At 34.2% G+C, this 21,186-nt stretch overlaps 3 protein-coding genes across 9 annotated transcripts; 1 reads left to right on the top strand and 2 right to left on the bottom strand.

Moving 5' to 3' along the window:
* Positions 1-698: 698 nt before the first annotated feature.
* Positions 699-2,721, bottom strand: LOC122295668 (ER membrane protein complex subunit 6-like). Its single transcript, XM_043104751.1, has 3 exons — positions 2,606-2,721; positions 2,121-2,313; positions 699-752 (listed from the first exon to the last, which is right to left on the bottom strand). Exons 1-3 carry the CDS (start codon positions 2,719-2,721, stop codon positions 699-701), a joined length of 363 nt encoding a protein of 120 aa, XP_042960685.1.
* A 3,334-nt stretch (positions 2,722-6,055) lies between these two features.
* Positions 6,056-15,692, bottom strand: LOC122300342. Of its 7 annotated transcripts, none has more exons than XM_043110914.1 (11): positions 15,428-15,692; positions 13,414-14,324; positions 11,731-11,860; positions 11,197-11,648; positions 10,852-10,932; positions 10,631-10,729; positions 9,578-9,736; positions 9,298-9,384; positions 9,036-9,107; positions 7,231-7,568; positions 6,056-6,338 (listed from the first exon to the last, which is right to left on the bottom strand). In XM_043110914.1, the coding sequence occupies exons 2-10, from the start codon at positions 14,227-14,229 to the stop codon at positions 7,260-7,262; spliced, it is 2,205 nt and encodes a 734-aa protein (XP_042966848.1). In that variant the 5' UTR covers positions 14,230-14,324; positions 15,428-15,692; the 3' UTR covers positions 6,056-6,338; positions 7,231-7,259. The 7 variants fall into 7 exon arrangements, with proteins under 7 accessions (XP_042966848.1, XP_042966851.1, XP_042966853.1 ...); XM_043110917.1 differs by having other exon boundaries at positions 7,221-7,568; positions 15,432-15,692; XM_043110919.1 differs by having other exon boundaries at positions 6,056-6,318; positions 7,221-7,568; positions 15,432-15,692.
* A 2,284-nt stretch (positions 15,693-17,976) lies between these two features.
* LOC122301783 lies at positions 17,977-20,657 on the top strand. The gene is made up of 5 exons (XM_043113164.1): positions 17,977-18,445; positions 18,530-19,117; positions 19,225-19,745; positions 19,858-19,935; positions 20,091-20,657. Exons 1-5 carry the CDS (start codon positions 17,977-17,979, stop codon positions 20,655-20,657), a joined length of 2,223 nt encoding a protein of 740 aa, XP_042969098.1.
* The last annotated feature ends 529 nt before the right edge of the window (positions 20,658-21,186 follow it).

Genomic DNA, 21,186 nt, shown 5'->3' with positions numbered 1-21,186 from the left:
GGTAAACCAAAAATCTGTTGTATTAAACTTTTAGATGATAAACAATACAAGCCTTGGCTTGTACATGAGCATGATGACCCAAAATAGGCCCAAGCTAACAGAACTAAAAACACAAAAGGAAAATAAAACTAAGGGTCCAAGTCCACTTGCTATCCTATAGTCCAAATAACATGCTGAACCAAAATAAAGGAAATTGCTAATGGAATTAAACCGGCCCATGGCTAGGTACTTCATTCTTGAACTGTGACACCACCAATACATCTCCCTCTAGCCAAATGGTACCTAGCACAGTTATGAAGGAGAAAGAAAAGGGAATGTAGACTAAAGTAAACCAAAAAATAGTTTAAAACTGATACAAAATTGTTTAAGCTATTTTCAAATCTCAAGGAAATGTAAATAAACTGCTGCATGAGAAAGAAAAGGGAATGTAGACTAAAGTAAACCAAAAAATAGTTTAAAACTGATACAAAATTGTTTAAGCTATTTTCAAATCTCAAGGAAATGTAAATAAACTGCTGCATGAGAAAGAAAAGGGAATGTAGACTAAAGTAAACCAAAAAATAGTTTAAAACTGATACAAAATTGTTTAAGCTATTTTCAAATCTCAAGGAAATGTAAATAAACTGCAGCATGCAGCAGTTGCAGGCCCACAGCAACATCACAGCTTTACTTCTGTTCCAAAAGTAGCAAAAAACCTATCAGAATATGTGCACGATGTCGTAAGCAAAACTTCTCATGTCAAGGAAAGCAAGGTGATATGAAAGTGACATTCTACCAAATGATTCGATAACTAGAATAAATGAATTGAAATAATATTATTGTATCTAAGGAAGTTTCTAATGGACAAGTTTTGGTAAGATATCAGTCATCTCACCACAATTATGGCAATTATGATCGTCATGTGGAACAAAATGAAACAAAAAACATATTTTGAGACAATTTATATCAAATGTTAACAGGTATGAGTTGGTTTCTTGCAAGAGAACTTGCTCATAACCCTTTGGCACCATCAACTGAAGCCAAACATTATAGTCTCAACATTATCATCATGGTATTACTATGATGTGTCTCAACATAGAGAAAAGGATATGTCCAGAATAGCACAAATGAATGCAAAAGAAAAGGAAGGTAAACAATGTTAATAAAAAGCAAGAATTACATTGCATTGTTGGCAAGTTAAACATGAATATTTCACAGAACATACATTAACGAAAATAAAATGGTGAATGTGTAAATATTTTTTGAGTAACATCCCCAAAAAGCTATTCAATAAGATAACAAGCATTTTTTGTCGAGGATTCAGCCAAAACAAAAGCATTTTAGTTCAATCAAAAAAATCAGTTTTCTATCATTCAAGATGGATCAGGCAGTTACCAACATGGTCGTGCGATGGAAACAAAAGGGCTCTTTCTAACATACCAAAGACTCAAAAGCATAATTCAGGCCAGACCTTTATGCTAATGGATTAGTTTATAACTGACATCAGTAACTTTCATAAAACTAGCATCACTCACTTGAAGTTTTGAAAGGAATAAAAAAAAAACACCGTTTGAATAGGAGAAATCCTTCAATATTATCTTCCGACTAGAAGGATTCAACACATCCAAAATATTCACAAGTTGTTACGTGTGGATACCCTATACTGAGCGATAAGAATAGGTGGTATATGGAATCCCATATTACTTGAGAATAAAAAGTTTTTGCTCTTTATAATGGTTTCGATGGAGCTCCAATTATATCATTGACTAGACCTTTTGGAGTATAGGCAACAAGATTGTGATATCCCCCATAAGTGATAATGATTGGTGGTGTATGAGATTCTACATTTTTTTAGAAAGAGAAGTTCTTGCTTTTTATAATAGTTTCAATGGGACTCCAATTGTATCATTAACTAGTCTATTCAGAGTATAAGCCCATATATGGCTTAGGATTCCCTTGGGGCGTTATATTATGACTATCCAGGTTTCAAACACTTAACAATGATAAAGATGCAGAAAACTATGTTTTCTAGGTGTAACAATCATAAATAATACAAAAAATCCTTTGGCAGAGGTCAACCCTATGCGAATAGGTCAGGAAATTGATAGCAACAAGGAAATTGAGAGAGAGAGCCATACCATGAGCCCACTAAAAAATCCATCTAGTACTGCCCGATTCCAACTATCAAAGTAAGAATGAGTTGAAAACCCAGACTTTGCCATAAGCCCAGCTGAAGTGATGGCCATGATAAGGAAATACAAGATAAACCCAGTCAAGCTTGTGAATCCAAGAATTCTAGCAATAACCCCGCCAATGATAAACAGAAAAGTCCAGCTGCAAGGAAGTTAAATAGCTTAGATTCTACATACAAGGACAATACAAAATGATTATTTCTGCATATTTTGTTATATTCAAGTTTATTGAAAAGAGCTATCTCCAACCTTCAACGTTGTAAGCATTTATAACACCACCACCCCCCCCCCCAAAAAAAAACACACACACACACGAGACACCCATCCAAACACACAGCTCCTTGTAATATATGGCCAGGAGGAGTGAAGCCCGGTGTCCTCTTTACAGTTATCTAATCTATAAAGCATGTGTGTGATAGGTTGTCAAAACAAACTTGTAATATATAATTTTCATGTTACTCTGCAAATTCTCAACATTGAAGGTTGGAATGTCATTCGAAAGATCACTTGATTTCTTCTCTGCTGCACTAAATTCATTATGTCTGGCCATACCTTCTACTCTAAAATATGATAATAGGTTTCTGAAAAAAGAAAGAAAGAAAAAAAAAAGAAAAAAAGAAAAAAGAGAGCTATTCATGATCATAAAACAACCTTCAATCAACTTTTGAGGCTTCTAAATATAGCACCGATGTAATTAATAAATGGTGCAATCAACCATATAACTAAAAACCTTAGGGTCAAGAACTCTCAATTATTCACAAAACAGATATTAACGCATCCTAGGCTGTATCGTCTTTTAATGATGTTCTGAGAAATGAGAAAACCAATAGTTATGAACGGAACTTTTGGGGGAGTTGAGGATCTAAGTCCTTTATGTATAAATTAATGAACGGAACTTAACCAGCTCATAACTAAGTTATACATTTTTGCTTGCTATCCATCACATAATGGTATCGGGATTTCAACATCCATTGCTAAACAGTAAATGGGATTTCTCTAGAGGGAGATGAAGAAAGAACACATCTTCCAATTAGCCCAGTTGCCCACTACCCATATATTTGGGGAATTCACCACTTCCACAATTTCTTTTTGTCAGTCATAATATTTACATCTCAAAACATAAAGAACAAAAAAATTACCGCGTGAAAGATGTATAAGAGCGAATAGCATCAAATTTGTGAATCCAGTAACTATTCAAAACATAACAGTTGATAGAAAACAAAATAAAAACTTGAGCTGCAAAAATAGAAGAAGGGAGAAATTATCTTATACGTAAATTATTCAAAGGAAAAACCTATTAGGTGAAGGGTGACAGGTAATCAAAGACGATGGACTCGCTTGGTTTTTGAGTGGCAAAACTTGCCGTCGCTACCAAGATACAATCATACAACTATACAAGGTATATTTTCTCTTCAATTTGCACTTCCATTCCCCCCGAAGGTTTTAAAAGTTATGTTTAATCCCCCTAAAATTCTTACAATTGCACCGATAATCTCTCTTGCGTTTAAGGTGTTGAAAAATTTTATTCATAGTCTACATACACCATACACTATATATAATTTTTTATTTTTTTATCTTATTAAATATGTGGTGTATAGATGATTAATTGTAAAAATTAATTAGTTTAAAAAGAATAAAATAAAAAAATAATGATAAAATAATATAATACATAATTTGTGAGAATAATGGGTAGAAAAACTCGGTCCGGTTAACTGCATTAATCTTGGAGCACAAAAGTTGATTGGAGAACTGTGTTGTTGTCAAACCAGGGACAAGTTTTGTCGCTTATGCAAAACCAAAGAATCAATTTTGCATTTTTATTTTATTTGGGGGGATTTTCTCATTTCAAAATATCTAAAATTAAAATAATGTATTTAGAGTTTCACTAGTATATTATTTTCTTTTATAATTGGTTTGGTCTTTACTATTATTGTTACTCTTTATAGACAAACACTTTTTAACCAAAAGATAACACGTTTTACCTAAACAAAAACTCAGCCTCTTCATTCATAGAAAGAGAAAACTCAATTTCTACAGACAAATGTTTGAAAAAAAAACTCTTTTTTATTTTAATTAATAATAAGGAAACCAAAACAAAAAGTAGTAAGATAGACGTGAAAAAGGACAGGTTACAGTTTGAACCAACTCTAGTAGACTTTGGAATCAGCGATGGCCGGTGAAGGCAACACACTTATCTCTTTTCAGCCACAAAGGTCAGAGTTGAAAGGTTTGATGGTGGCGAGTCTGATGATCTGGTGCGTGTGTCAAGAAAAGCTGTCAGAATGAGTGGCGTATGAGAACCATGTGTGATGATTTTTGCAAAACTACTACTTTCTTCCGAACGATTTTTGACATGTGAATCTGCTTGTGCTCCACGTGTCGTTCGGGAGTTGCCAGAAAGTTATAAGTTTTTCTTTTCGGCCTTGAAGAAACTAAAATAAAATAGCCGAAAATGAGCTCTTGATTTTTTGAGAGAGAGAGAGAGAGAGAGAGAGAGAGAGAGAGAGAGAGAGATATGCATTTAAAGGAAAGAACTTGATTTTTGGAAAAAAAATAAAATAAGTAAATTTAAAATTCATATAAAAATTTTATTTTTTAATAATAAATTTTAATTTTTTTTAAAAGGAATATGAGAAATTTGTACACTCTAAAATTATATTTAGAATATCGAAAAACATGCTTATGAAAATAATTTTATTGGATCAAATTCTGAATTGGAACTAGAAGGGCCAAGATCTGCCCCCGACATGGTAACAATTACGCAATGCATGAGCCTCCTGGCCCTGAAAATTGGTCCTTAGTCAAACACTACTAACGGCCAGTGGACTATGGTAACTACTCACATCACCTGGAGAAAAAGGTCTTATCAAACTTACATCAACTGGAGTGTTTGACTAAGGTAAACAGGAGTGCAAAACATGTCCAAAACAGAAATCTTGTAAAACAGTGAAATAAGGAATTGTGAGTAAAACATGTTGTCTTTGGTGAAATTTGTAGTATAATTTTTTTGCTTTGTTTTGTTTTGTTTTGCAACAATAATGACTGATCTCATTAATTTCATGGAACCAAAGGAAGAATACAAGGAGAGAAATCCTCCAAGTGAATAACCTCTTCAGTGAGGAAGCATTTCTGGCTAGAACATGAGCCACATTGTTTAAGTTCCTAAATCCATGCATAATTGACCATTGAGGCACTTTGCCTAAACTAAGTTTAATATCCGAAATTTGTAGTACAACTGATTTTATAAAACGAACAGACTCTGTAGTAACTAGAAATGTTAAGTGTACAAAATATCTTATAATTTAGTTTTTATTTTTTTTACAATTGACGTTTTGAAATGCGATGACGAATCTTTTTTTTTTTTTTTTTAATAAAGAGAATTTTACAAAAAGAAGAATCACTCAATTTGTAAAGAATTTTTCTTAATTCTCCTTGTAAGCTTGACATTATTCATCTAATTATTTTTTTGTTATTCCTTTACCTAATAATTTTCTTCCTTCATTCTTTTTTTCATTATCAGTTGTCATCTTCTCTCATAATTGCTCAAATTATTTATCCCTTTTTTCACCAGTTATCTATCTTCCCAAAACCAAGAAATGGAAGATACCCACTGCTATTTTTTCAATTCAATCATTCACCTTGCACCTGCCAAGATCCTCAAATTTCCCCATGAACCGGTAAAATTATCAACAAATTAATAAAAAAAATAATGCTACGTACAATTGTGGAGTCCACAAATACCGTGCACTTGTTTTAAAAAAGAGTTAAGTTTACTATTAAAAAACTATTTTTTTATATAAATCTCATATTTATTCACTTTTTTTAAAATGATTATGTGACTTACATAATCACGACTGCAATATCATTTCTCATAAAATAATAAATAAATAAAAATTGACAATTTTATTCACAAAATTCATCCAAACCGCCAAAAGATCAACAATTCCATGAACATGGATTTCTATAGCAGACATAAAAACATCCCTCTTCGGATACAACCCATAAAAAGGTTTGTCCATTCTTTGTACATAAACCCATGTGACAGTCTCGCGGAAGTTCAGCGGTTCTTCCCCTTCTCGGATAAATACTCCGGTTTGTGCCATAAAAGAGCCATCCAGTTGATGGATCGCTGCCTTGATTATATAACCTAAAAAATGGTTCTTATATCTACAAAATAAATCTAAATGAATAAATGAGATATAATACAATAAGTAAAACGAAAACCTAGATAGATTTGATTCATTTGAACAACCGTACATATTAGGAACAGTAAACGAAAAAATAAAATAAAAAATGGAAACAATCATATGCCATTCAAAGTTTTATGTGATTCGACTACATATCTTCGTACCAAAGTTGCATAGGATTTTATCAAATGATAATAAAAAAATATAGCATGATAATCGTACAAGGGTTAGATACAATATACAGGAATATCTAATCAGTGGGTCAGGTCGGTCGTATTAAAAGCCACAAACTGGTCAAAACTTTTTATTGGCTCAAGTCTCATTGAAAATTTACCAAAAAAGCCAATGGATCCTTATAGGATAAGGTCATCAAACTGAGCCGCACACAAACAGAACCAGACTCTAAACAAAGAAGCCCAACAATACAGCCATTTTATCTTTTGCGCATTTTCCATCCAAACGAAGAAATAAAAAATATGGGGTCTATCATATAAGACCCATATCCGTAAATAATCCAGTAAGTAAAAGTCCCTTAAAAGAAAGTAGGTATGCAAGATCTCATCCCACCGTGAAAAATGATCCATGTTTTGTAGGATTCATACTTTCATAACTCTAAAGAATGACAAGACTAAGCATTCAACGACCATAAGGGGTGGAAAAGACAACTAAGAAAACGACAATGAAGAGAAAATTCAAACAATATACAAATTTTGCAGCAAGGAGGCTCAAGAAGACTCTAACTCATGCTAGCAGGTATTAACGGGGGCCATACTTTTCTCAGGCCTTCATTTTCTTAAAAAGAAGATAAGAAAAGAAAGACTATAAGCCACTCAAGTCAATAAACCTTCTGTAACGAACTCACAAATGCTTACAATGATTGTGCATCGAAAATGACGAGCAATCACCATTGCTTCTTCCCCTTTTTCTTTCTCTTGGTGGCACTGCCACTACTCTTGGTGCCATTTCCAGTTCTGCCAGATGGGCTTTCGGAGGAGGTACTGCCACTGAAATTGTCAAACATGCCTGCTTGCACCGCATTTTGTAACCACTCCAAGAATTCTTCCTCTGTCATGCTCTCTTCCATATTAGATGCAGGCATACGACCACCTTTTTGTCCTGAACTTGTCCCCTTTCCACTGCTATGCTTGGAGGTTACACTCGTGTTCACGTGAAAACTTGGCTTGTGGGTGTTGGCTGGAGATCTCATTCCCTGCATAAAACGTAGTGTCATGAACTTCTAATTTATGTCCGGTGTAATATGGGTGCAAGTTTCACGATGGGGGTGGTTCTTGCGAAGAGACTGGCAACTCTTTTACTTCTACAAAATAACCCATTATTTCTAATTATAATCTACTGTATTCGTTGGAGAAGCCACACTATACGTTAAATCTACGGTTATATTAGTTTTTGACAGAGACATCAGATTTTGTTCTTTTTTTTTCTTTTTCTTTTTCTTTTTTTCCTCCTGCTGAAAAGGGATATCTGCATTTAGATACCAAAGTAATGCCATCTAATTGTCTTTCACATAGAATTGCATAATGAAGCAGGTATTCTAATGCAGAAAATGCCACCAAATTACAGTGTGTGATATGAAAAACCAGCAAAAGCAAATCAACTCAATCACATCAAATCTACAATGCAGACAGTGATGAGGGCAAGGGGAATCCCTGGCCCCCACAAACATTTCAAGGAAAATATTAATACCCCTAAAGATTGGACAAGTTTCTATGAATGTTTTGCTTTAGCATTGGTCTGGCCCAACTCAAATAGTGTGGACATAAAAAAATTTTGATTTCCATGGGAAGGTTGGTCAGTAACCTGCACCTTTATTTGTTTTTTCTTCTTCATACTTATTTTTCTTCCTTTTTTTTAACTTGATGAAATTCAAATTCTAATGTTATCCTCTTTTTTACTATTTTTAAGATACAATATTTTGGCAGATAACTTGATTTCTAAGGACAATTTTTAGAGAAAAAATATGCAATTTTTTATGTTTCTCAACACATTTAAAACATAAAAAAATACATAGCATGTACTTTTGTTTTTACAAACTCATTTTATCCAAATTTTGTGAATAGGATTTTCAGTATTTATCATTGTTTTTGGAATGTGGGCATTTAACACTTGAGTGTTTTTGTATTTGTACTTATGAATCATGAAAGATGGAATTTTTTCTTAGTTTTGAATTTTTTCTTAGTCTTGAATTTGTTAATGGTGGCTATTACAAAAAATTCAAGACAAAGACACATTAGCCCCCAAAAATTTGGCCCCACAATATTTCAATTCTGGCTTCGTCCCTGGATGCAGAAGCATTTAAACCTGAGTCACATTTTTTTAGCCTTAAAAATGAAAGAAACTAATTTTTAATGTCTGGAAGCCCAAAACACATGGGAGTTATGAGTTTGATGAGTATAATTCCAGAAGGCCTCCAAATGCCTACCAGGAATTGATTTTTTCAAAGCAAGAGCTGCATTTTTCATTGTCACTAGTTCAATAAAATCTTAATTACCGATCAAAAACATAAATTTCCTTGTCACTAGTCACCTGGTACCCTTCGGCATCTGGTTGTGTAATTAAACCATTTACGGTTTACTCATTAAATAATCTTTAGCCTCAGCATATTCATGATGAAATACAAATACGTTCAAAAAAATCAGTTCAGATAAACAGAATATACCTGACAGATATACCATTCAGTAGCATCATATATCCTGCTATCAGCACAAACATATGCAACAGGAGCATCTACCTGCTTATTTAGCACTACGTTAGAAAGAAGAATCATAACCCAATTCCATATCATTAAAGAAATGATCACTATTATATGTATATATAGCACCACTCCAAGAGTATAATCATAGTTCTCTTTTCTTTTTCGATTTTTGGGGGGATGAATAATGAACTAATTAATGACATCAAAATGAATTGTTGGTAAGTACCTTCTGCAGAAGTCCAAAAAAGAAGGGCTGGGAAGACTGTTCAACCCATCCATCACCATCTTTTGCCTGATGAAAATCTTTGCAATCCTTCAAAAGGGAAATTGCCAGAGGAAAATCTTAAGCACCAGGGACAAACTCCTTCCCTTATAGGGAAAAGAAGCATTATTTTTTATAAAAGCTGGACCATGTCATGCAACGTGGTAGCATACTTAGTGCCAGCTTATACACATGCATGCTAATTGAAGACCAAGCATCATAGAGATAGAGGGTAAGGAAATACCTGACACCATCGTGCTCGAGATTTTGATTTCTTGGCGTGTAACCAGACATGATAGTTGCCACACTTTTTGCAGGTTATTTGCCTTGAATCTCCAGAAGGATCCTCACCACCAGCCTCTGAGCGTGCAAATCCCGAGGCAAAGAAACCATGCCCACCATTCTAGGAATTAATTACATCAAAAGCTTAAGGGAGCTGAAAGGATTAACATATAACTAGAACAAGAGAATACTCAAAAGCTTTGACGTAAGAAACAAAGCAAGCCTATATCACTTCTTAATAACAAATATAGGACCCAATAAAAAAATGCACAACCTAGTTCTCCACGTTATCAGATAGAAAAACAACCTCAATGCAAAATCCAATGAAAATTCAACTATACGCATATGTGCCAAATGAAGGGAAAAAAAAAAAAAAAAAGATTTGCATATGTTGTAGCATGGTCAATATGTTTATTGCAACATCAGATCTCCCTTTGTCAAAAGTGTCTGCAGCAATGCAACAAACAGAAGGAATATTCAGGGGTAATTTGAAATAAATTACAAGTGAGATATTTGGCAGGCTAAAATGGCTGTGACAGAAATGGCCAATCAATTCCAGTGAAACAAGGGATGAACATCACATCTAAGGAATTCCCATTCCAAATATTTGGTTCAAATATTTTATTCAAATGTATTATTAATAATAAAAAAGTTAAAATGTCTTGATCTTACCAATGAGAAATACCCATCATTTAATCCTTTCCCTCAAACTGTATCTGTCAAGTCACTTTGAACAATTAAAATGGCTAAAACAGCCTTTTATTCATTAACAGTTAATGGGGATGCGAGTTACGTGATTTTGATTTATCACAGATCATGAGAATCAAAATTCACCACCTACTGCTCAAGATTCACATGTTCATACAGTCATTAGTTCCAGCACCAAATTCCCATGAAAGTTCCATTCCAAATGACTATGGAGCAGAGAGGGGATACAGTACTGGTTTCCCACACCCAAACCCATGAAACAAACATCTGAAAAGAATGGGGGAAAATATTACATATGTATACATACCTTTTGAGTAGTAGTTTGTAACCTACGGAATAAGTTCAGCAGCTCCTCCTTTCTTAATTCATCATCATATGCTTTTCGCTTCAGACTATCTAGAAGAACCTAGAAAATCAGAATAATAAATCCAGCTATACTCTGACAGGAAAAGGAAAACATAATAAAAAAAAATTAAAAAAAAAAAAGAGCACAAAAGATTTTATTGCAGTTGAAACCAAAAGATTTACCTCATATGCATTTTGAAGTTTCTTAAAAGCTTCTGCGGCCTTTTCATTACCCATGTTCTTATCAGGATGAACCAACATTGCCTAGAGCCAATTAAAAAACTGAGTCAATAAAAATGCACTCTCTTCACCTTCTTTACAGATAATGGGAAGTTGTTCAGAAACAACACAAAAGTAAACCAATCTCTTTAAAGTTACAAGATACATATATGAAAATCATTGAACCAAACACCAAAGAAAACCAATAAACATCACGGCATATGAGGCTGATAATGCTAATGAAACTTCCAAGCAAATAACATAAGAAACCATTATGGCCAAGGATAACAAACAGAGAATGCTAGTTACCTTCTTCCTATATTCTCGTTTGAGTAGAGAAACATCTATGTCCTCATACCGGGATAAACCCAACACCGAGTAGTGATCAATGCAGTTTAACAAGCGAACCACTTCTTCTTCAGAAGTTACCTCAGAATCAGCCCCACTGGTTGAGGGAACTCCTGGACTACGGTCAGTTGATAACCCTGGGTCAGTTTCTGAGGTTGAGGCATGCTCTGTGCTACCATTAAAGAAGCCTGATTGACCTTCCATCCCAGCTGCTTGTTCTGGGGACCTGTTTGGTCTTCTATGTCGATCCATATTATTCTTTAGGAAGTATATCAAAACATCACTCGAAATAAAAGAGAAATTCAAACCGATAAGCAAACCAAGCCATCCAACATATGCCCAAGCACAATATACGGAATACACAGTGGTGATTAATAGTGCAGCACGTTCATGGCTCGATGTGAATGCCAACCCTGAATTTCAAGCAATGTCAACTCCAGGAAACTAATGAAGTAAAATAAAAGATCTACAGGCATGGTAAGGTAAGAGAATCACCTCCAAGAAAGATGACAAGTGCTGTTGTCCAAAAGCTTCCATAAAACCATAAGAAAACAGTTCCAGAAACGGCAACAGTCAAAATTGCAAGAGTGAACCCGACAAAAACTCCAATAAGAGCAGCTACAGCCTGATTGGTCATCACAGCATGATGAGAAGATAAAATATGAAAGGTACAATACCTAAGCTAAGAAACTGAATTTTTTTTTTTTTTTAATAGGTAGCTAAGAAACTGAAAAATAGAATCAGTAAAGCACTGAATGTAAGTAAGAATACTAATTTCTACATACGTGAAAATGTACGTAGAAATAAGTACCTGCATCACTTTCTCACTGTTTTGTTCTCGGAGCATGTGAACATGTTATACATTATGTTTACATTGGGCTATCACCTTAGTGACAAGACTGGAACCCAACCAAACTCTTAAGATCACACAGTTATGTTTAAATCCTCACTCTTGCATGTTATGAATGTGCAACATGATAGCTAAGTTGCAAAACCTGGATATATTGCTTTATGTTTTGCCAGACTTCACATCCCCAAGACGTAGCCCAAATTATGAAAAGCTACATGAGGGTATATTCATGTTTGAGGTCATAACAGATGAAGAATTACATGCAGCATCCACAATGTTCACATACTGGTAATCAAATGAGCATGGACATAAGCCAAGAGGCACAAAATGGCTGTATCACCACAGATTGCAACTCCAGTATCATCTGAAAATACACAAATACCATCCTACTTAACAACACAATGGGCGATCAACTCTGATCAGTAGTTCTTAAAGCTTCTAGCTAAAGAAATATTTCCCATAATTTCAAATCTCTTAATGCCCATCTCAACATAATTAAGAATCATTTGAAATCAGAGGTCCCAGAAAACTTATCAGTTACATGAAACCAATCAGAGCTTAAAGATCTTTGCTTCAGCATCCTTTGATATAGTAAGGCTTTAATGCCTCATGGAAATTAAACAGGCTTAGGTGAGGTTTGGATAATGAGATGAGATGATTTTAGATGAAAGTTGAAAGTTGAATAAAATATTGTTAGAATATTATTTTTTAATATTATTATTGTTTTGGAATTTGAAAAAGTTAAATTGTTTATTATATTTTGTGTGGGAATTTGAGAAAGTTGTAATGATGAAATGAGATGAATTGAGATGAGTTGAAAATATCTTTGTATCCAAACCTATCCTTATTGTCTTTCAAATAGGACAGATAATCGTCGTCCAGAATTCTAAAATCCAACCATAAAGCATAAATGAGAGACACAAAACATCTGATTGTACAGGACTTATTTCAGGAATCTCCAAAAGTACACGTATATACAGTAAGTAAACTGAAAAGAACAATGATTACCAAGAATATCCAAAGGGTCCCTAATTATTAATAAGGAAAATCAGGTTTCAAGGAAAACATTAATTCTTCATATTTTCTTTCCTTTTTTTTTTTTTAGGTTTTGTTTTGTTTAGGCTGACCTTTAACGAATTGTAAACCAAAAGAGAAAAAAGTAGAGGGGGAAAAGGAGGATCGAAATATAAAAGTATATCATCTTCAATTATCATATGAACTGATACCAACAAGAACAACCAACAAATGGAGTACTAGCCTTCAAAAAAAAAAAAAAAACAAATGGAGTACTGACCTTTGGTACTGACTCAAAGATAAACAAAACTTACCAAGACAATAAGAAATTTGAGCAGCCCAACCATAGCAATTACTGAGAAAATGCTGAACCATAAAACGGAGAAGAAAGCTGTTGTCCCCATGCGTAAGAAGGAATCAATGCCTCTAAGAAAACAGTCTAACCAAACCATTGATATAAGAAGCATTATGCTCCCAAACTGCAGGAGCCATTTCAAAACAATGGGATACACTTGCTCAATCTTCATTCTAGTGTAGTCACGAGCATTCAATATTTTGGTTTTGAAAGTCATGAGCAATGGTCTTTGCCTATCTAGCCATTCGCTAGCTGCCTTTAAGACTGACAACGCAGATGCCCTAAAGCTTCTAAGCACCAAATTATCTGAAAGCTTAACTTTGTCCATCACATTTTTAATATTCAACCCATTAAACAAGAACGCCAGGCTACTTATTGTACGCTTTTGACATTGGTTAGCATGTAATATCCCATTTTCTTGTTCAGTTGAAGCTCCAATGTTTTGCATACAACCTGCTAAATCACTTTCAGAGGATATCGGTTGCTCTGGACCTTGCATTGCATCCATTCCTTGCTTCTCTTCCCTTAAAAGATTTTCTGATTCTTTTATACTCTTCTTCTCATCTCCAGGATAATAGGTTTTACTTGCACACTCCACAAAGTTGCTTGATTGGTTGCCATTTGGGAGTTCTTCTCCAGGAAAAACCTTCACCTCACATGCTTTTCCCCGCCCTCTCATAATTTTTGGATTAAACCCTGAGCTTGAACCTCTTCTTTTGTGGTCTAATGTATTGTGGTCCACGCCATTCTTCGGTTGATTAGCTTTTCGAACCATGATGTAATAAATCTTGGGGTATTGTTTTTAAGAAGTCAAGTCAAGTATTTTCTGATTCCACTAATGTAGTCAAGGGCTAGGGTGAGAAGCATAACCTGTCAACAAAGGACGTAAATTACTAAATATCCAAAATAGACACTGCATTACCAAAAATAAAGAACATATATGCAAAAAAAAAAAAAAAAATAGAGTGACCCAAGTAACATTAGCACAAATATTTTTTAACATATCAATTATGAATGCTCATTAAATCTAGAATCCAGCCAAACATTAACCACAATCACATAGTTTCAGGCTCATCTAACTCCATGAATCCACATAAATAGAATGTCCCACATAAATAGAAGTGCCATGTACCGCCAAAACCCCATTTGCATGCATGAGAAGGTGTTTACTCATCTCCACTCAAACAAGTGGCAACCACCATCCACACTACATGTCCTCTCCCATCATAAATCCTTCCTCACCCAAAGGTAAAAGTCTTAAGGATAAGGAGTTACCCACATAAGGTAAAGACGATATGAAACCCTGAAGATATCAGGGCCACCATTTAGTTTGTTAGTACCCGCCCATGGTGAAAGGCAGCCCCCTACCAAAGAAGGGCCAAGTTCTATAAATGTCCATTGAAGGTCATAATGAGCCGAGAATAAGTCAACATTGGATGGTAATAGAATCCTGAAGAATAAAAAGAAACTGCATAGTTTATAAGTACTACCCAAACCTGATGATTTCAAGCCAGCAAAAATCGGAAATCGAGAGCTAACGAAATGGTGGTATATCACTATATAGAGGCTTACTCCTTTCTCCATAAAATTCGACACGAATTTTAAATAATTATTCATGTATGTCCAATCTTCTAGCTTGAGCTTTATACAGTCCTTTCCACACAAAATCTCAGACACAAAAATCACATAATTATTTATAACATCCCCGAAAATTTGTGAGAATGTAATGTAAAGGATAACAATTGAGAACCAAAACACAAATTTCTTTCGAGAAAGAAACAATAATAAAACCCACTTCCAATTCATTAATAAAAATTATTGCAGTGATGAATAAACAAGATATTACAAGGAAAAATAACGTAAGCAAATATATTTAAGTTAAGAGTTTGAACGATGCCCAGATTAAAACAAATTAAAAAACCTTTCATAGACAAATATTTAACAGAAAAGAAAGAAAAAGAAGCCAAACAGACAGGCCTTGAGCCACGGCCAAGCTCGGGGTGCTTTCCAGAGTGAAAATAAGCCCTAAAGAACCAGAGGCTCTTCCAAAGTTCTTCGCCTCAATCTGTGTATCGATACTGTTTATTACACAAAATCTTTGTTCTAGCTAATTGGGCACGTTGGCTGGAGGGAATGAATAAGCCAAGGAGTTCCTCTCATGACTCATCCGAGATGTTCGAATATGGATCCCTGTTTGGGCGACTGCCAAGCCATATTCGCGGATTAGAAATGACTTCTACCTCTTAATGATATATCCTATGTAACATGAAGTAGGGCATTTTTCTTTTTCTTTTTATTTTGTTTTTTCTTTTAACACTACTTATTAAGAATTTTATTACATATAAGTAAAGTCGCATACTAATCTGCGTATCAATACTAATTCTTTTATACTTAAAAGTTAAATTAATATTGTTTTCAATAAAATCTACTTTTTGATCAATCACAATAAATTGATACATATATTAGTACATAAATGTGTTTGTAACTAGACTTTTTCGCTTATTAATACCTCTAATATTTTGATGGTCTACCGGACATTTACACCGATGGATACATTTTTTTTTATATATTTTCTGTTTTATTTTTGCTTAACTGTTAAGAAATATATTAAATATTTTTTTTTCGTTAAAACATTTCTTAATGTTTAAGAATAAAAAAACATTTAATGATAATTGGTCAGTTCTATCAGTAGACCTTTGATTTTCGTAAAACTGTCCTTATAATTATATGAGTATGAATTTCAGCTATTTTGATCAATGAATTTCATTCACTATCTCTTAAGAAAAGCATTAAAAATTTTGTTCCATGAGAATAATATGATGCCTCCAAATGGACTTTATTTTTGTTTTTCCTTTCTCAAAAGTTTGAGGTGAGAATTGGATACCACAAGAATTTGGTAAAGTATTAAGTTATTTCTTATTAATTATGTGAGCAAAACAAATTTTGGTTGAGCTTACATCCATCAATTTCTCATTTAGATCTCCTCTTAAAATATAAAAGGAATATCAGTATTCATAAATATTTTCAGATATTATCAATATTTCATTTCCAAATATTATTAAAATACAAACACTTTTTAATTTCAAATTTTTAACATTTTAATTTAATTTTTACTTAATTATTACAATTTTCTCAAACTTACAAACAAAACATAAAAAATAATATAACTTTCAAATTTTAAAATAAAAATAATATTAAAATATTATATTCCATTTTTTTTAATTTTATAATATCTTTATTTAATTTTTTCTCATTTATCAAAAATTCAATAAAATATCTTAACCCAAATCATTTCATTATTATTTATACATGTTTTGAGATGTTCTAAGTGTCCAAACAAATCCTAAGACTTACTTATTTATTCGCCTTAATTAATTTTATATATACATTTGCATAAGAGAAAAATATAATGATTTTTTCATTGAAGGTAAACCAAGCACTCTATATATAGTCAAAATCGGATTAGTTGTAAAATCAGTACCTGGATTTTTAGGCTTTCATAATTCGAGACCTCATTTTTCAACTTTTTGCAAAATTAATATATGAATTTCAAGGAACTTTCAATTCAATAATTAATACTTCTGCTAATTTTACCGTTATAAAATTGATTTTATAATTGACACGTGTCATCCATGCACCATGTACAAGTTTATTATTAGCTGGCGTCAATATTGATGCTACATGTCAACCAGTCAAAGACTGACGCATGCCCTATCGTTTAGTTTTCTAATTAAGAAAAAAGTTTGTCCATGTTACCGCTCTGGTTAACCATTCGTTAAAAAAAAAAAAAAATTAATAATTAAAAAAATAATTTTAAATGTATTGATATATTTTTTTATTTTTTAAAATATTTAAATATATTAAAAATATGAATAGAAAAACTTTTAAAAAAAATTACAAAAGCAATTATTGGTAAAGTAGAGCAGTCCTACTCAGGCGGCAGAGTAGCACCGCTCTAAAATTAATGAAGGTACTGCATTACGAATTTCTTAAATTTCAAGTACCAATTTTGTAAAAATTAAAAATGGATAGAAATTCATAAGCACTGTGTTTTGATTCATAAGCAATACTTGGTAGAGATTCTGGTTAGTTTTGATATTTAAAATATTTTAAAATTATGTGAATAGAAATGAAATGATTTGTGAATAATAGTAAAATTATTTTAGTTAAAATATTGTATTGAATTTTGGAAAATGAGATAAAAAACTAAATAAAAATATTATAAAATTAAAAAAATGTTTGGATATAAATTTTTAATATTATTGTTTTTGTTTTAAAATTTAAAAAAGTTGTATTAGTTTTTTATGTTTTGTTTAAAAATTTGATAAAGTTGTACTGAATTTTGTATTTGAATAATAATTAGATAACGATTAGATAAAAATGTTAAGTATTTAAAATTAAAAAATATTTTATGTTTAAGCGATATTTTTAAAAAAATATGAGAAGTTTTGAATATATTCGAGAATAACGCGGTAGACCAGAAAAGAATAGTAATAATTGAAGGCATGCTCTATATGTTCAAATGGTAACAGATGCAGTACTAGAGCACCTTAACACAAAGGCTGGCTTTCAAGCTATCAATCACACCTTCATAACCCTCATTCCAAAGAAGAAATCCCCTGAGAAGGTCACTGATTATAGGCCAATTAGCCTTTGTAATGTGTACTACAAGATCATAGCTAAGGTCATTGCAAACAAATTAAAGACCATCTTGCCAAAGCTAATATCAGACACTCAAAGTGCTTTTGTTTCAGGGAGAATGATCTCAGACAACACTATTGTTGCTTATGAACTCCTACACTCTATGCAAAACAGAAGGAAGAATGGTAGAGAAGCTTACATGGCCCTCAAGCTTGATATGAGCAAGGCCTATGATAGGCTAGAGTGGTCTTTCATTCATCAAGTGTTTCAGCAAATGGGCTTTGACAGAGAGTGGACTGATCTGATCATGCAGTGTATAGGAACAGTGACTTACTCAATCCTAGTCAATGGCATCCCTCAACCTTCATTCAAACCCTCAAGAGGAATACGATAAGGAGACCCCCTTTCCCCATATTTGTTCATTCTGTGCTCAGAAGTGCTTTACTTGGCTCTGAACTTGGCTGAGCAGCAGGGCTCCATCTCTGGTTTCCCTCTTTCAAGAGGCTCTATAACAGTTAATCACTTATTTTTTGCAGACGATAGTATGGTCTTCTATAGGGCACATCAGCAGGAATGGACCAATCTTCAGCTTATCCTCAATTCTTATGAAGCAAGTTCTGGTCAGAGACTCAACCTAGATAAGTCCTCAATTTACTTCAGCAAGAACACAAGCCAAGTAGCCCAAACTTCCATTCTAAACTTGGCTGGTATAAAGGCATCGGGTCCTTTTGAGAAGTACCTAGGACTACCTTCTCTTGTGGGAAAAAACAAGGGCAGATCTTTTACTCCTATCTTGGATAGAATCAAGGCTCAAATGAGCAATTGGAAAACAAATCTCTTGTCCTCAGCCGGGAAAGAAGTCTTGTTGAAATCAGTTATTCAATCCATTCCCACATATTGCATGGGAATCTTCCCAATTCCCAAAGGAATCCTGAGAAACATAAATAAGCTAATGCAATCTTTCTGGTGGGGGATAAATAACCAGAAGTCTAAAATGCACTGGCTTAGTTGGAAAGGAATTGGTAAGGGCAAGCAAGATGGGAGCCTGGGTTTCAGAGACTTGAAAACTTCAATAAAGCCATGCTAGCCAAGCAAGGGTGGAGGCTTCTCATTAACACCCAATCCCTAGCCTCCAAGGTTCTTAAAGCCAAATACTTCCCCTCTAGTGATTTTCTCTCGGCTAAAGTCAGAGGAAGTGATTCTTTTGTGTGGAAAAGTATAACAACAGCTAGGCCACTATTGGCTGAAGGTCTCCTCTGGAAGATTGGAAATGGCAACTCAGTAAGGGTTTGGTCAAACCGCTGGCTGCCTACCCCTACATCTTTCAAGGTTCAATCTCCTCTCAGGATTCTCGGTTCAGGAGCTACTGTGAGCTCTCTAATAGATCAGGATACTCACTCCTGGAACCTGCCTCTCATACAGAATGTCTTCCTTCTTGAGGAAGCAGCAATCATATCCAAGCTACACATCAGTCCTTGCAATAGCAGGGATAGGCTTACCTGGAGGTGCACCACAAATGGCATGTTCACAATAAAATCAGCTTACCACCTACAGGTTTCTATGAATGATAGTAGGAATAAGCAGGGCTCTCGACCTCCTAACCAAGGGGCCCTATGGAAACAGTTGTCGAAGCTTAAAGTGCCAAGCAAAGTTAGAGTGTTCCTGTGGAGAGAAGCAAAAGACATTCTTCCCACCAAATCAAATTTGTTTAGAAGGAGGATTGTGGAATCTCCTCTATGCCCCATCTGTCACTCCTTTCCAGAGACCACAGCTCATGTTCTATGGTCATGCAAAGCAGCCTAGGATGTTTGGAGCTGTGGCTCGAGAAGACTCCAAAAGTGTAGGTCAAAGGAACAACTATACCATGAACTACTTGCAGACCACCTTTCTCTTCTCCCTGCTGGGGAACATGTGGAACTGGCTCTTACAGCCACTGAGTTGTGGTGCAGGAGGAACAAACTTGTTTTCAAATCTAGCTTCATCTCCCCTCTGCAGGTCTCCACGATTGTCTCCACGAGAAAGAGTGAATTGGAAGAGCTCAACAGTCAACCAAAGGAGCAACCTCTCCCAACTCGGACACCAGTTAAGTGGTGCAAGCCTCCTACAGATTTCTACAAAATAAACTGGGATGCAGCGATTGACAGGGTGAACTGCATGGTGGGAATTGGAGTGGCAGTCAGAGATTGGGATGGTCTTGTCACAACCACCCTTAGAAGTCCTAAAAACTCCTTCCCTGATCCTCTTCTGGGAGAAGCTTTGGCTGCCTTGCGAGTTGTGCAGTTGGGTCTCGAAATTGGTCTCCACAATGTCATCTTTGAAGGGGACTCTAAGCTGGTGGTCAGTGGGATTAACAATGGTGCTGAGGACTGGAGTACTGCGGGCTTGATCTTTCTTGACATAAAGAAACTTTTGTTTTCCTATCATACTTGGTCTTTTAGGCATGTACCTAGGCAGGTCAATGTAGTGGCACACATCCTAGCTAAAAGTTCTTTGGAACTTAGTTTGGAGTCTGTTCTTGTAGAGGATTATCCTCAATGCGTCTGTAACCTTCTATGCTTATAGCATTAATATGAAGTTCCCATCTTCTCAAAAAAAAAAAAATGGTAACATTCAAAGTATCAATTCTTTTATATTTGATGTTACAAACTAACAAAACCGTTAACATATATTCTAACAATCAATTTTGAAGTTAAATCCATATTTAGATTTGATAGTCACAATCGAGAATATAATTTTTTTTTTAGATTTATTAGAAAAACTTATAAATATATATAATCTTAAAAATACAACTTCAGTATTTTGTATGGTTTCATTTGCATCTTTTATAACCATCTGATTCCAACAATTAAATCCTATACCCAAAATCCATCTCTCAATTAGTCCGACAGTTGCATTTCCTTGTGTTAGTAATTTGGATACCTCATGGGTCATGGGTGGAGAGTTACAAGCAGTTAATTAACTAGCTCTCCACTATTGACAATTAATTAACTTCTATGTGATAGTTAATTAGCTACCTCATTAAGAAACTCTTTCTATAAGAGATTTACGTACATTAGTTTCATGAGCGTGGAAAAAGTTAACGTACAAACAA

Source organism: Carya illinoinensis, chromosome 2 (genome assembly GCF_018687715.1).
Source record: "Carya illinoinensis cultivar Pawnee chromosome 2, C.illinoinensisPawnee_v1, whole genome shotgun sequence".
Lineage (NCBI taxonomy): Eukaryota > Viridiplantae > Streptophyta > Magnoliopsida > Fagales > Juglandaceae > Carya > Carya illinoinensis.
The sequence above is the reverse complement of the archived record's forward strand: the minus strand, read 5'-3'. Positions and strand labels throughout refer to the sequence as shown.